At 29.5% G+C, this 18,242-nt stretch overlaps 1 protein-coding gene across 1 annotated transcript in view; it reads right to left on the bottom strand.

Moving 5' to 3' along the window:
* Mp (collagen XV/XVIII-type protein multiplexin) overlaps positions 1-18,242 on the bottom strand; it is a 971,377-nt gene that overhangs the window by 805,332 nt on the left and 147,803 nt on the right. Inside the window, exon 2 of the mRNA XM_085959748.1 lies at positions 16,162-16,238. Coding sequence (XP_085815874.1) covers positions 16,162-16,238 — 77 coding nt within the window. The remainder of the gene's footprint in view (positions 1-16,161; positions 16,239-18,242) is intronic.

An 18,242-nucleotide genomic window follows, 5' to 3' on the forward strand; every position in this document is an offset into this window, starting at 1 on the left:
AGAGTGGTAAATATTACTTGTAAAGATTTTTTTTCCGAAACATGCAAAACAGAATTAACTGACAATGAATTCAATTTTGCTTAAAGATGGCCAAAAGTATTTAAAAAATGCATTCCCGTCGTGTTCTGATATATTCTAAAAGATAGTTAAAAACCTTGGACAAACAAGAAAAAATCTGTACAGGACAAACAAAAATACGAGCTAATAAAAACATGGTAATGAACTGAATTAATAATCTAAATAAACCCTAACAGGAGGTATTATGTCAAACTTACTCACTTTCACGCAAGTGAAATATCCAAATATGAAGCGATTTGGTTGAACACGGGTATTACCCTTCAAATTGCAGCAGTATTAGGAAGTTAATTCTACATATCGGGAGAACAAACAACAGTTACTTTTTATATGGAATATATATTATACAACTTAAATATATATATAAAAAAACATTATTTGGGTGCATCGTATATTTAACGACCCGAATAAAAAAATGACTCGCTATAAATCACGATTGATCCACAGGTTCAAGAGGGGCGAATAAAGTTAACACAGAGGCATAGAATGCTTTGTGTTAGGTATCTTTATTTAAATGTTATATTATCGACCTTTTTGATTTACTGTAATATTGTTATGTGAAAATCTTTTTTTAGGGGACACCATTTTCCTGATTTTAACAAGAAAACATAATAGGGGCATAATTAAAGTAAATTTTATCAAATTAAATCTGTAAATATTTTGCTATTTCTATATTTTTATAATATTACGGGTATTCAAGTCAGATTTAAACATTAATCTAGTGAATTATTCGTTAAATAAAAAAATAGTTATTGGCATGTTCAAGTTTAGGAAGTAACAATTTCTAAATAAAGTAATACCTACTTTAATTTAAAATACAAAAGCCGATCGCCAATATTAACTCAATTTGGAAAGCGCTTCAGGGAGTATTAAAGGCCATTAGCTAAAATGTGTCGCAATTGATTATATGATGCGTATAGCATTCATAGTGGTATATTATGTGCATGGGCGCGAAACCCGAGAGATGCAGGTTCAATTCCTGTTGGGTGTCGTATTTTTTTCAAAAAAGATTTTTTCTATTGGTGATAATATATTTTCTCAGAAGTGTTTCATTAATACGATTTACCATCCAGAAACTTTCGTATGTATTTGTATGTATTTACAAGTACCTACATGCTTTATCTGAAGTTAAAAATATCAATTTTATGTTAATGATAAAAAAACCAACTAAAGTAGAAGGGTAGCATACTTAAGCTATTTGATACGGTATCCCAAAAGACATTTTTACACTGAGAAAAGATTTTCCATAAGCAATATCCTGACAGAAGAACAACGTTTTAGCTCAAAAATCTCAGAGGCTAATAATATGAGTTCAGCAATCAATTCATATTTTAAAAGGCTACATTTAATTTAAAGATGGTATATACACAAAACTGAAAATTTTTAAATACTTATTATTGTAAATATATCATTTTGAACCATAAAGACGACATAAATAATAAATATAGCTAGCACCGGGCGCCATCTATAAGATGGCATAAATGTTAGTTTTAATTCACAAAGTCATATATGGACCGACAGCTCAAAGGACAAAACACTAGATAGTAAAAAAAATGTGGTTTTAGTCCCACTAGGTCTACTCTTTTGTATGATTTATTTTAAGTGCGTTTCAAAAGTATGTATTTTTAAAAGAACATTATTGACGAAAACTATTTTTATTATATGGGACACTTTTAACTGTTTTAGAAGCTTTTGAAAACATTATAATTAGCCAATAATACCTAACGTTGAACAAAGGGAAAATTCAGTGCCCAGTTTCACGTGACGCTCGGTTGCAAATCCGCGCAGTCGAAGTCTAATCCCTGCCTAATGTCACGCGCCACTGCTTGTCTGACCCATCAGGGTTGTTTAAATAAAACCTTACAAATAATTTTCTTTATTTTTAGTTACCTGGATACCTTATTAACTTATTCGAAAACAAAATGAAAGACCTCATCATATCAAAACTTTATACAGGCGCAGGCCACGTTAAATAAGAGTTAAGTTAAGATTGTATCTTTTTTGATAATATTTACTATTGACAAGAAACACTTAACAATATGACTACCTGAATTAGATTTTCGCACAATTTACATCACCGAATGTGATAGGACGCAAAGCCACCAATATGTACCTAAGCAAACGACGCGTGATTCTTTTCGCTATCAACAGTATCAACCTAAAAATCAGGTAGCTGAGTGGTTACTTATAATATGTGTCATCAGAACGTATTATTTCAAAATTATTATAACCAAACCCCGCCATTTTCTCGTGTATAATATATAGTCAAGTATATCTTTAATTCTGAGATTCATAATATTATCAAGTATCTTTTTTTGTATTGATGACGAAATATACACAATATTTTATAATAAGCCATTCTAATTTCAATAATATATACCTACTCATAGCTTGAAGAAGGAGCATCCTAAACATACCTCTTAGAAAAATCCTAGAAAAAATATTTGACCAGTCATTAATAAAAGTTAGCAATATGATTAGGTACCTACCTATTGATTTAAAAAAATCTGAGTGTAGTTGATAATTTTATTTTTTGAACATTTAATAATATAATTTTAAATGGTTTTATACCATTTTTTTATTCAGCGAATAATTTGGAACTGAGCTTACGTAATTCAGAATACCTCAGAAACATACATATTAGAAAAAAAATATGGTACCGGGCGAGACTCAAACCCGAATCTGTAAGATGATCTAAAGCCGATGTGTAATTTCAAATATATAATATGAATTTGAAGTAATTCTGTATAATATAAATTGTAAAGTTTTACTCATCATAACATCGTTCTGAAGATGGATTTACTACATTAAGACACGCTTTAGGAAAAAAAAACAGTTACCAACATATAAATACAGCTCCTAAAATTGACCATCCCTCTCCCGGTAAAGTGCACATCCGATATTGAAATATAGGGGAGCAGCTCTTTACAACCCTCGTTGTAAAACATTCGATCTATAAAATATTAGATGATATTAAAACTTATGGATATTTATTGCATCATTTCCGGCTTGGTTATGAATTTAAATCTCACTCCCTTTGGGGATTATACATTACGTACCAATAAAATGGTTTCATGAAAATCCTTATTTATACCTCGTATCGTTGAACATTTTATACAATATCGCTAAAATAAGTGAATACGTGTATTAATTAAGGCGCTAAGTATCAAAAACATAAAAACTGACATTTTTATAGAAATATGTTCTACATATCAACGCCAATAACTTCAACTATAGTCTAAGTGCCTCAAGCAAGTCAAAAAAATACAGAAAAATAATTAAACCTGTCGACGTTGTAAGTCCGTTGGCGTATTTTATTTATAATGGCGTAAGTAGCACTGCAGTGGTCAACGGCATTCAATATAAAATAGCTGATGATGATGTGTTGACACTTGCGAGTTCTTAATACCTAAAATTATAGAAGCTGCCGTGATTGCTTCATACTGTAAAACTACATTTTTCAAAAGAACTGCTTCATGAAATTTTACTGCAATGACTCGGTATTTTGTAAGTACAGGCAATACTACTTTTTGGTACTTAGAGCCTTATTTAATACACGTATTCATAGTATTGTTACTAATATACATAATTTTAAAACATCGCATGCATTTATACACACTAGAATCGTTTTTGTAGAAAAAAATACGACACCCGATGGGACTTGCACCTGTATCTGCTGAATTCGCGCCAGTATGTTTTACCAATTATACTACGGGCGTCTTAGATAATTACGACGATTTAAACTAATAGTTGTTACATGAAATGCTTCTCGAATTAAGTTATAAGGTTGGCTATAGGTTTTAGTATATTAAATTAAGGTAGGTATCAATTACTTCCCTAATTACTAACCGACGTCACGGATTACTCCATTATTTAATTTTTGTAAAGTACTTAGACTTGCCAATAATTTTAATAAACTATTTCTTTTATTCAATGAATAAGAATCAAGATTTCAGAATGTAACATTCTATGTACTGAATATACATAATTTGAAAACATCTCATGCATATACTAAATATTAATAAATAAAAAAACGATTTTTTCTAGTGCGTATAATATGCATGAGATGTTTTCAGATTATGTATATTTAGTATATAGAAGATATATATAAAAGAAATAGTTTATTAAAAATATTGTTACTAACACACTAATGTATCACTAGGGCATAATGAGTCTTGTTAAAACAGTACCTATGCTTGATTTTAATTTTTAAAATTCGCGTAATTTTTGAACAAGCATCGAGAAAACACCGACAGATGCCTCCGAGATCGAGTCGACAACGAGGAGCACTCCTGAACTATTTTACTATAATAATACAATACCGTTGATATATATTTTTTAATTTAGCCACTTTATTGTTGGCCTTCGGTAGATTTGAAGTTTTATTTGAAGCCACGCTTATTCTGTATTAATGTCTATCTATAACTATATAAACCGCATTTATAACTTTTTCCATTTGAATGTAAAATTGCTAAATACCTACATGACAATATTGGGATCACGCGAAAATGTAAAACGTTTAAATATTATGTAGATTCTTACATGAAACCCCCATCGAAATGAAATCATAGCTCTGTGTCGTGCACACTGGAAGACAAACCAACGTCGAAAGGAAAAAACTTATTTACGTGCGGTACCAAAAATCAACAGTAGAGTAAATAACGAAAATGTGTTACACCTGACTATAGTTATATACTAAGTTATCAATTAAAAACTACTAACATAACTGCATAATAACTACATAACAATAAAATCATATGAGTCAGATTAAGGCTTAGATTGGTAAACATATTGTTTCCTATATTATTATTATACTTCACTAAAAAATCGCCTCGGGTTGGGTTCTAATCACCAACCTTTCAATCTGCACCCGAACACACAATTTACTGGTTGTCACCTTCATAGACTTTAAAATTTTCATTTCTGTTGAGTATGCTCATCACACTTAATTGTTATGTTTATATCTTGTTGGTTTATATAGTTTGAAAATGATATTATGTTTTTCCATAAATATGGAATTTTTTCTTGATTTCACTTCCAATACTCATGCATATACCATTCAAACTTTAAATAAACTAGAAATTTTAAAATACTAAAATATAATATAAAAACTTACCTAAATAAAACTAATATTTTTAAAACAAATTGTTGATTGATTTATTTTAGTTGGCAGCTGTTTCAGGCGATGAACTAATCTTTAGAAAGACACTAAGATAACTTTACTATAATAATACAATTGCCTAGCTAAATTCATCAACATAATTATAATTATAAGCAACTAATAACATCGCGTCATAACTCATAATAATACTTGTTACAAACAATAATGTTAAAAAGTTAATTATAATTATATATATATATATAAATATAATATTTTATTATATAAGTATATAAATAATTTGAAAAAGTTCCTTATATAAGTTATATTTGAAAATTATAATCAAAATGAATATCAATTATAAGAGAAAGCGATGTTTTAAAATTTTCATCAGAATACAGTATTACCAAGTCGGTATATATTGAACATTTATAATTTGAAAACAAGACAGATAATATATACCTACATAAACTCATATCCACTGCATATAAAATTATAAATATATTATATGCTTATAAAATTGCGTTAAATTTTGCTATAAGTAGGCTTTTGTGTTTTAAATCAAGGTATCAATTAAGTAAGTACTTACACTAAATACTAACTGACGCCCAGATCACTCCAAATTTTAGTGACGTATTTGCACTTGGTTATAATTAAATAAACTAGAAACTAAGAATATTAGGTAGTTATCATCAAAAACATATAATAATATCAACCCTAGTAATTTTATTACCAAGAAACAAAACACATAGGTGCATAATATATTGTAAGTGCATTAAAAATACAATAATATGAAATAATTATTCAACATTGTGCATTTCAGTGGAAAATGCCAAAGGTTTATAGGAAGATAGACAGGAATTCCTAGGTGGAAATCGAGGATTGGGTCCCCAATGGTATTCAATAAATCGATTAAGTTGTGACCCCTGGAGCCCATTAACACCATAAATTTATCTTTCCCGTTTCCTCAAAAGTTTGCGGTGTCACAACATTGATTTATCGCTGAGTTTAGCTTTTGAAAAACTTTTATCATTTAGGTTCTGGTCTCCAGAGGATTAGGCGTCGAAATAAACGCCTATGTATAAGTACATTTAAAATGTTATTGAATCAACCTAATCACTGTCACACTGTATTTTAGAATATTGAGGAATAGTTTAATAATATTTGTGACCTGTATTAATTGGTGACCGTTTGTTTTATATGGCAATATTGAGCAAGTTATCACAACCTTTTATACGCCTACGTGAATTATTGTATTGCAAGAATTTTGGAAATGACCCACACATAACCATTCCTTTTTGTTTTTACATATATTATAATATTTTCGATAGTTAATTGGATTACTACTTAACTGTCCGTAAATTAATCTTAATTGATATAATTAAAACAGGTTTACCATGAATAATGTATATTTTACAAAAAAAAAATAATATTTAATATTAATAAATAAATACTTAATATTTTTCATTTGGAATTATTATTGTCATCCCAGATAGGGTTTTTTTCTCCAAGCTATAGCCTTACCTGCAAGAAATTTAGGTTCTTGTCGCTTTAAAGGAACCTAGCGGCAAACAATTTTTGAAAATACCTGATGTACTGGATTATATTTGTTAGGTTAGGTTAAGCTAGGTAAAGTTAGGTTTTCATTCTTTAATTCATGAATTTTGCAAAAATCGGAAATGAAAATTAGCGGTGTTTCCGCCAGACTTTCCTTAATAAACCGACTTGTACCGAACTTTCTCATCGTTTAGTAATTAAGAAAATTATGTGCATATTTCTTAAGTTTTAATTTAATTTCTTTATTTTATAAAAAATAGTTCTTCAATTCCGTAATTTCAATACTTTCAATATTGAGTTAAAAAAATCTAGTGAGATTCTTGGATTCCAGACCATGTTGATAATCAATAGTGTTCAAACTGGATTGATTTTTATTTACCAATTTATTTTGTTTTGAATAATTAATAGTAATCAAGCCGTACGCCGCTCGACTATCATAAACAGACAGATTTATTAATTGTTAACATATTTTTATCATGTCAAATTATTGTATGAATATACCTAATACACTATATTTTTCGCAGCGTCTACTTATTTATATCTAAGGAACCTACCTAGATAATAATATAATAATCATTATACAAAATTAATAGACGCGTTACCTACAGTTATTCATATAATAATAAAATGTACAATGTATTAAATGTTTTAATGAGAAATACTTGTTAGTTAGTTGATTAGTTATAAACTCAACCAATTATGTTCAAGTTCAGAATTAAAACACCTACTGAAAAAACAAAATATTTATCAGTTTTTCAGATGCGGAATTTGACACCGCTATCAACGGCTTCAGATCTGAATATTCTTTCATTTGTTTACCGCTGGTGATTTATTATTATTATTAGGATAAATAAAAATATTAAATTTGTAATTTTATTAACCGCCAAATTGGTTACATCCTAAAGATATTTTCAATAGAAACTCGTCAAAAATATTACTTAAAATAAAATAGAATAATTAAGCGTGTGACGTATACGTCATAATTCAGAAACAGCTCAAAAACATACAATATATAAGTCAAATTTTAAAATAATGCGCCCAACAGGACTGTCTTTTATCCGATTTCGGCCAATGTGCTTCGGATTCAGAATCCAGTGGATACAGGTTCGCGTACTATCCAGCATCAATTTTTTTTCTAACAGATATTTTTTATGTGTTTTTTTTTAACTATTAAGTCCTAAATTATGTATGTTTAATAAAGAGTGTTATATTCTTGATTCGTGTAAATTATTTTTTTCAATAAAATTTCATAATAATCTGAGTTTATTATATCAGAAGAAGTTTTAATACATAAATACCAGTATTCGGCGTGTAGGTAATTTCGAAGTAACAACTAAAATAGAAATTTAAAATCATATATAATTATCTAATCGATTATACCTACCTGTTTAATTTATTATTAAAATTCATGTTAATTAGTTGTAAAAAGGTGTAAGATCTTTTAATTACCAAGACCAATTAAAATATTAAAATTTATAAAAATTATCATAAAGATTGCACCATAAGAGGTTACACCTACAAATAAATTTTTTAAATAACACGGACACCTACTGTGAATAAATTACATTTTTGAGGTTGCATTTCAATCTCGTATGCTCATATGAGGCATAGCGTTGTACCTAGAGTGTCATTCGACAGATTATTTATTACCGGAAACGCATTTGTAGTACTAATTATTATTATTAATGTCACAATACAATGTTCAAATATTTTGACATACGACATAATAAAAATGACATTTTAATATTAATAATTGCTCAAATCTATCATACTATTATTATAATTTTAAAATTGAGAGTGATTAATCTATTGAACTTAAGTAAATATTGTTTTGCCTAATATATTTTTGCTATAAATATAATATGTACAGTGTTTGTGGTAACGAAAAATAATAGAAATAATAATAATATTTTGGTGTTTTAAATATAAAAGGTAATACCTACAAGTTCTTTGTAATAGATTTATTTCAAACGAATACAATAGGTATTGATGAAACCGGTCATTAAAATGTACCTAAGTTTACGATTACTTGGTCAATATTCTCATTATGTGATTTAAAATATGCTTTTTTTAAATGTACGTTAAATATTATATAATACATACTTATTGAAAACAATATAAGAAAATAATATTAAGTATACTAACTTAATCGCAATTCTATAAAATACATATAGCATAGTTTAGTGAGTTCACATAATATTATGTGTAAATCCCGAGGGCGCAAGATTGAATTCTGTCGTATTTTTTTCATAAAGATTTTATCTAGTGGTTATATTATTATGTCTCTGAAGTGTTTTAAATTATGTAAATGTTCAATAAAAGAATGTTGTATTCGAAAATCTTGTGAATTATTCGTTGAATAAAAAATTATTAGAAACTGCAAGTAGGTACGTTATAACCAAAATTTAGAGTGATCCTGACATTGGTTGTCACTACTTTGATTTAAAATAAAAAAATCGATTGCCAATAATAACGGACACATATTGCATAGGGTCCAATGCGCATGAGCGTGAATGCGGAAAGACGCATGTTTAAATGCTGCTGTGTTGTATTTTTTCAAAAAGATTTTCCTAGTGATTTTAGTGTTTCATATTTTGTATTTTCATTAAAAAAAATGTAATATTCCAAAATTTTGTAAATTATTCGTTAACTAAAAAAGGGCCTCTTATTGGAGCGCCGCGGGTTTAAAATTATTGTATTGCTTCATTCCTTAATTATTAATATTAATTAATATTACTATTTTAATTATCTTGTTAAATTACACACTCAAGAAAAATGGCCGCTTATTGAAGTGCCGCTGGTTTATTTCTATACACTTTAACTTATATTACTGAATTATATAATTATTTCTCGTTGTTTTTATTTTTAAAGTAATAACTGTACCTACTCTGACGTTTATTCCTTTGTTTACGTAAGGAATTGCAAATGGCCGACAATAGTAAATTCGTTGCCTAGGCCCTAGGCAACGGATAACGAACGTTATCAAAATCGTGTCGTGCTTTCGTATCGGTGTGTGCACACAGCTCTCAATTTTACCCTCTACTAAATGCGACAAAAGAAGTATAACTTCAAAAATAGTATCTAAACGTTAAAAATTTAGTTACGGCGAATGCTCAATCTACCTGAGTCACATTGTAAACAATATGAAGTTTGCAATTTGAGATAAGTATCCAATTTATTAGAAAATATATTTTTTACAGTTATAATAAATAATACTGATTGTCATAAAATAAATTAAAAAAAACTTACTTCTAATTCGCACGACCATTTAAAAATAAATGTTTTTTTTATTTGGATTCCGATCAATAATTTAAAATTTATTTAATGGCTGCAGCACATCAATTAAAAATGAAATTAATTACCGACGAAGATTAAAAAATACTTTTCCATTACCCAACTACAGTATTATAGCATTTTTAGCTTTATTTAATGGTCTACTAGAAAATTGAATAATTTCCTGACATTTATACGTTTTAATTATTTCGGTTAAGTAAAATTTTTGTAAATACAATAAATTCCGCTCAATAAAAACTAATTAGTAGTTTTACCACAAAACCTAATTTAACACTTTTTAATTGACAGATTACTTTATAACACAATTTACTACAGGTATTTAAAAACACTATTGAATAGATTGACTAATTAAGGTATTAATCGTTTGCAACAATTTAACTTTACAGTATTTTGATAGGAATAAACTAAAGTAAATTCTATGAAATTGGTTATTAATAGTTATTTTCACATTTACACTAAAATAAACCAATTTCAGTCGGTTAAAGTTGTCGTGGCAAACAAATTTGTGAATTTTAAAAGAGTGTAATTATTTAGGTATAGAAGTTGCTATATGTTATGATATTTACAAATTGCACAAATTTAGTTAGTACAACATAATATTGTGCATTCCGTGTAGACCAGTGTTTTACAAACTGTTGCACTTGCTTTTAAGTAGTACTTGAGTCATTGAAGGATTTTTTCATAGATTTTTAGCTAAGGTATCAGTAATTGGCAAAGTGTCGCATACTGTACTGTTAATATAATATTCGTAGCATAATTTTGGTCAAAACCAAAAAATACTGATAGTATATTTTTGTTTTCATTAGCGCAACAAACATAATATATGGTCTTGATATCACCCAGCATATGCCTTCATTTAGGTCTTTTCAAAGTCGCTTCCCTCCAGTGTAGGATGCCCAATGTATTTCAATTTAACTCAACACTATCTCTCCATCTTGCACAAGGTCGACCAGGTTTTCGCTTGCCTACAAGCTTCCCGAATATCAGTGTCTTTGACATGCATCATCCAAGTATATTTTGATGGATTGTACAATATGCGGGGCCTAGTACAAAGAGCACAACTCATATTTGTATCTTCCATACCAACTATACGTCTTTGACGGCTATAGAGGTACCACGTAGAACTCCCCGCGCAAATGACCCTATTTCCATACTTTTAGTCATGCACCAGGTCTCCGAGCCCATACATGACAATTGGTCTTATTAGTACAATTCTTCAATTTATAGGCTACTTTCTCTCTTAAAAGAGGATTTCGGGTACCTAGACAAAATTCTCAAAACTTCTCAAACTTCTTCAAAACCATTGTTATGAATGTATAACAAGTCTCGTAAAGGATTGATCCCAAAAAACGACCCCAGCAAAAAAATTACATAAAACAATGAATGTAAAAAAATGTCACTAATACTGAAAAAGTATTGCTAGAATATAATTAGAATAAATGTAACACTGATGTTAACACAATACTATGAAAGTTGGTATATCAGTATATCACCGGTCTTTGGTCGGGCGCCCAATCCCGCATCTGTCTAAAAATGCATTTTTTTCTACATGTGTTTAATTTAGTGTATAAAACTCAATCCTGCAATAAGCCCCTTCCTTGTAGTACACCCTCAAATATTCCCTCGCTATATTCGATCCATCAACACTCTGCAGTAGTGCTACAAAAGCGATCTACGTGCTACAAGTATTACAAGGCGGGAAGAACGAGACGTGGTATTAGACTATAGACTAATGGAAGTGGTGTGATTTTGTGCCTGTCACCTGCAATTCTGATGCGTATATTAGACGAGTGTTTCCCAAAGTGTGGTACTCGTACCCCCTGGGGTACGGGAAGAGTTTGCTGGGAGTACGCGCTGCACCGGGTTTTGGGTGCGCCTGGTGCAACAAGCACCAATACAACACTGATACAACATCCATGCAAGAAGGTTAGAATGTGTATCTAGTTTTAAAAGAGAAAATCCTGAAATACATCTTGCCTTTTCCAACTTCATATCTATGTGAGGTTGCTTTTTCAGCATTGTAGACAAATAGTAGTCAAATAAAAGGAACAGGTTTTTGGATGTGGAACCGCATCTCAGATTAAAATTAATAACCAGGAAACCAAACTACGATGATCTGTCGTCTCAACATTCATCCTTCTCATTGATTATAATAAATGTTATTTATAATATAACTTTTATTTATATTTTATTAAGAATGAATTTTATTTTTCGTTTATTATTATTTTGTTTTTGTACTAAAAAAGGAAAAATAAATAAATTTTGTTATTAAAGTATATGCAATTTTTTTTAACTCAGTGTTACAAAAATTGTAGAAGGGGTACACAGATGTTGAAAGTTTGAAAAACACTGGATTAGGCGTATGCCTCCCAACTATTCCTTTTAAAAAAGTCTATTAATTTAACTTTCAATATGACTTGGACATTGAATTTATCCTAATAGGAGAGAAAAATAATGTGATATTGTCATAGTATGAATTGATAAAAATCAACCTTTACAAAAAAATGTATTTACCAATTTTCTTCTTTACATCATATATTATGTAAGTGTTGGTGTTAATGCATGCTAAAACTTTTATTAAAAAATACAGTACCTATTTATCATTATTATAAAAAAAAATCTTATTATATTATAATACATCATGGTTCTAGGTTTAACTCTTCTGGCATAGGTACACTGTAATATGTATGTAGGTTGTATACGCATATTTTGACATGCGCTGTACCTAATCTGTTGATTCTATCGCACGTCATGCTTAACATACCAGTAAAATTTATTTTCATTTTTCTCAATGAATGGCGCAATCAGAAAAAGATAACACTATTCAATGAAATTTCCCATTCAAAAAAGCTTCAAACTGATTTCATCTGGGATTTGGTTAAGTATTTTTTTAATTTTTATAAATATACCATTATACGTCACGAGATTAAGTAACGCGATACGCATTTAAATTATGATAAATTAAATCTTTACTTGTGAAATTTTAAAAATAAAAGTGAACGACATTTAGTTTATAAATCAAAAGATGAACGAAATAATAGATAATTAACAAAATTATATTATTTTATGTCGATAACTATTTCTTAAAGCCTTAAAGATAAATGAACTATCTCAGTTTAAGTAATTTTCTTAAAAAAAGAGATGGATTTCTTCTCTTTCACTCCAGTAAACTGGAACAAAAAAGGAACAAAACCCTAGTAACCAAGTAGTTCGTATTATAGAAATAGTTTTATTTTAATTGACTTGTCTTTAAAATGGGATGATAAATATTGTATGGTTTGCTTAAGACGGTACTTCAGTGAAACGGTAAATAATTTTCAACTATAGGTGCGACGAAATTTTGGACTGGCTGGAAATCGGAGAGCGAAAATCGAGGTGTGAACACGTCAATTTGTTTTGTGATGGCGACGGGGGAATTAATTCTTAAATCGTGTAAAGATTACTAAAAAACGTTACCCATTTACTTGAAAAATAAAACATGTCAATGAATATATTATTATTATTAGTAATAGAACAATAAATATGACATTAAATGGACGCATGTTGACTTTTTATGACAAATTATGTTTTGTTCTGCACGCGTCATTTGCACAATCTTCGCGTCGCGTAGTCGCGATCATTTTAGACCGTGCCCCAGCTGAAGTATAGCCTTAAATATAGTGTTTACAAGTCCCCAAGCCTAAATATTAGTAAATTATTAAAATATATATATATTAGCTTAAAACAAAAATATTCTAATGAGGTAGGTGTACCAACTCGAAAATAACATTATTTAATTATGAATATCATACTAACTTTAATAAAGCCAATATGAGCATTTTGTATTTCTAATTATATTATGATTTTTTTTATGATATACTTACATAATTATTTATTATTGAACATACTTACCTATGTAAAAGATAGGTATTAATTGAGTCCGAATTTACTTGGTAGAATTCCATATTACAAAAAATGATAATATTATAAATTATATTATTAATGTAGTAGAATTTGATATAATATAATTAGTATATAAAATGTTAATTAAAAAAATGTGTAATTAAAATTAGTTACTTATTACGTAGATAAAGTGATCAATTATAAGACAACACCCAAAAAACCATAATGCGCTTAAAAAATATACCGAAATAAAAATGGTAGATAATCTCAAAGATCACTACTTAAAGCTTCGTCGAGCTTCGGCGAATCTATCTATAGTATTAAATTATTACTTTTAATTTCTGAAGAATGATAGAATAGTGCTGTACTGTATTTTATTTTGATTTACATCGTTGTGCCAGTTTTCACTTGTTATAAATATCTTTTTAAGACCTAATGACATGCATTTTGTAGACAACATGGAATGGAATCAACTCACAATTATGATTAAAAGACTTTGTTAAACTGTTGACAGATGTCATCTTAATGAATGCCTTCTAGTTAGATCTAAATTCAAATGCTCTTTTATTTAAAACGACAAGAATAAGATACTATCAAGAAGCTTAATAATATGTTAAATAAATGATCATAATTAATATCATGTGTTAATCGCACAAAATTATTGTTCAAAAAATTATAATCGATAGACTGTACATATTGAATATATTCGAAAAGTTTTCTTTTTAAATTCACGTGATTATAGTATGAAAGTCATAATAATAGTCTATGTATATATAAAGCATTACAACAATCTACGAAGTAAGTATAAAAGTTAGTATAGACAGCTCATTGATAAGATTATTAAAACTATACTAATCGTCACACTGTACATTTTTTTTGTGAGGAAAAAAATACTTTTTTGAATTGCCACACTTACCTATTACAAAATGCATGTAAGTTTTGGATTTTTTTCGGTAGGCTTAGCCATATTTTATTAATGTAATATAAATAGTACTATTTATTTTATTCATTATTCAACGAATCATTCATAAGGTTCGTGAATGTAACATTCTTTATATTGAATATATTAAACATAATTTGAAAACACCTCTTTATCAAAATCACCGTATTTTTTAACAAAATTCTTTCTAGTGCGTATGTATCAGAGGTGTTTTCAAATTATTTCTATCAATATGATTAAATATTTGTTACTTGTAATTTTAATTTTAAAAATGTCGTTTGGTCAACGCGTGCATGCTACCTGTTCTCCTGTATCGCTGTGAAACGTGATTTCAAGCTTTAGAGATTATCTTGGTCTTTTGAACTTTGAGAATCGATGCCTCCGCCGAATCTTTGGTGTACATTGGTACGACCGTGTTACAAACACTCAAATTCGTGAACGGACATGGCAGCCCTTGGTGATTGTATCTGGATGCCGCCAGAGAGTACGACACTTCGTGGCCGGCCGTCACCCTTAAGCGGTGCTACAAAAGTGATACGTGCTGCAGGTCTGGCATGGCGGAAGGTGGAAGAGTTGGCGATGGACCGAGGGAAGTGGCATGAACTTGTAATTGCCCTATACCCTAATGCTGGGGCATGACAGGGTGAAAGAATAAGAAGAATAATTATAATTTGTCGTGTATAACAACATCACATATATTTACATGTAATCACAAAGTTGACTAACCCAACACTAATAAATCGCATTTGCAACAAGTCAGAATGGGAATAATGAAAATGAACTGCCTGTTGTAATCTTTACTATGTTAGGTGACATAAAGTATGTTTTAAGATATTGGCATTTAAAGATACATAATCACTTACTTTAAATATGTCTAAAATATACAAAAATCTTACTATGCTTTAGTAAGTAAGTAAAATAAGTTTAAATAATATAAGTAAGTTTAAATCACTATTTTCTTTAGAATAATTCGTGTTCGTCACACTGCTATTGCTGTCAGAAAACTCTACTGAATTCATTATGTTTTTCACAAGTTCTTCCGTTAATTGTGAGACTAGCATACGTGTTAACTGTAAACATGCCGCCATCTTGCTTCACTAACCATATAATAGATGAAACGATTGTCAGATACTAGGTATATAACATTACGCAGCAAAAATATATCTAATGAAAGAAGACATCTGATAACATCGTTTACACGATGAAATTGGGTTTTACAAAAAGTGTTACTTAACATGGTTTACAAATTGAAGACTGAATATTATACAATAAAATTTATGGTCTAAACAGGATAATTATATTGAAAGCTACTTACCACCAAATCTGCCTCCAAAGTGTCCTTGTCCAAATATTGTTGGTAAAGTCGTTGTGCATATAAATGCGGCCAAGAATCTGTAAAAAAAAACACAATGTTAATAGGATAATTATTGAATCAGCTGACTTGTTAAATATTGATTTTTCAAAATAAAATGAGACGTGACAAGTAGTTAAAAGATTGACAAATAAATTAATGCATTTTATCCTAGCCATACACTGTTTAGATCACCGTTCAGGTTGTACCATACAGTATGTAATCTAAATTACAGATGAAGTAAAATATGAATCGCTTTAATACTTTGGACGCGGAAGACGCACACGGCGCGTAATGACCAGGCGGCCGATCGATGTAATTAACGTGCATTTTAAAGGAGGCAATTAAAATCTCATTATCTATTCAACAAGTTGTTATATTAAAACACAATTATTATTAGCTGATGCAGGATTAGAACCAGTGATCCATACAATCAGAAGTGGGGACTCACTACTTCATTGACAGTTATTATTTAAACATAGCAACCTTAGGCGTAGAAACATCCAGCATGTTACCGACGTGGTACATTTCTAAATATACTGATTTAATATAATAGAAATATTATAATGGCTAGGTAGAGGAACGTGTGTAGTGTAGATCATACCGTTGTCTTATTAATTTGAAAATAATAATATTATATGATTACATTAATTCATTTGGAATCAGTCTGTTTCGTCATTCTGTATATTATATTATATTTCTACTTTTTCTTTCCGTATTTAAAATGGATAACGTCGCGGGCAATCTTTAATTTTAAATATTACCAATGTAACCTGTATAAGTGCGAGTAACTAATAAATGTAACAAAACTGTAATAATTATGAAGGATTACTAGTTATGTAATGATGAAAATGAACATAACCAAGTATATGCATTGAATATACATAGATATCTGGTTGCGCCAATTATGGTGACCATCATTTCTCATTTCCCCACCTTCCTCAAATCCTTATTAATTATTGTCGCAAGACCAGAGCAACCAGTAGTTACGGGTCATGAGTGGACCGTGATTGCAAGATACATTTAGTGACGTGCTTAGGCTTGTTAAAGCCAAGCCATCGTTAACCACAGAGTGACAGACAAAACTCATATGTGATATTTGTTGCGCTAAATCTGATACGGCTTCAGTAATCGTCGCGTCTGTCACCCATCCTGAACTTTCCATCATCACTCATCCCATAATCGTGAAACCGTGAGAATGACATTCTGAACCATCCGTTTACCAGTGCGTGAGTACGTGAATACCGAACAACGCACGCCAGCCCTCAACATTAAAATGTCAGTGTCTGACATCCTGGGGGCCCCCATAGATCCGTAATTCTCCCACCATCACCTTCAAATTACAGTCCATTTAAAAAACGTCACCAATATCTAATGAAATGCCATAAAAATATCTAATGTCTTTAAAAATATAGTTTATTTAAAATTCCATGACATTCGTAAGTCGTGATGACTGTATGCAATTCATTACGTACCTACCTGAATATTTTTCACGGTCAATACTATTCGCAAACAACTTTTTATGCTAAACATTTTTTTTACTAAAACTACACTTGACATTGCATATATATTGAGATGGAGCCAAGTGCACCAAAAAGTGGGCAACCAACAATAATTATTTATTCGTTTGTTTTACATAATAATTTATTTACTTTTACATCATTCATTTTTGAAGTTCATTATTTCATTCTTTTAAAAATATTTCTTTCGACTGAACAGTTGTGTCTTTTCATAAACAACGGATGTTTTGATCTGTACAACGGGAATGCTGTATACATTAAATTTGCTTCGTGCATTCACCAGAAGAAAGTGCGTGCCTGTTAATTTATTAGAAAAACAAATTTGTACATGCATTAATCATGCTATTGAGGTTGAATTTACTTTAAACATTTTTCTATGTTTTCTCAAGTGCAAAAATCTCAAGTATAAAAGTAAATTATAATATTTTAGTAAAAAACAGTAGAGAAAAAATATTTATCTTGTTTCAATGAAATATGTGTACCTATAGATAAATAATTTCTTGATTTTTTTACATATTAAATCTA

Source organism: Rhyacophila brunnea, unplaced genomic scaffold, assembly GCF_057557595.1.
Source record: "Rhyacophila brunnea isolate RB1 unplaced genomic scaffold, BYU_Rbru_1.0 scaffold_9, whole genome shotgun sequence".
NCBI classification, from domain to species: domain Eukaryota; kingdom Metazoa; phylum Arthropoda; class Insecta; order Trichoptera; family Rhyacophilidae; genus Rhyacophila; species Rhyacophila brunnea.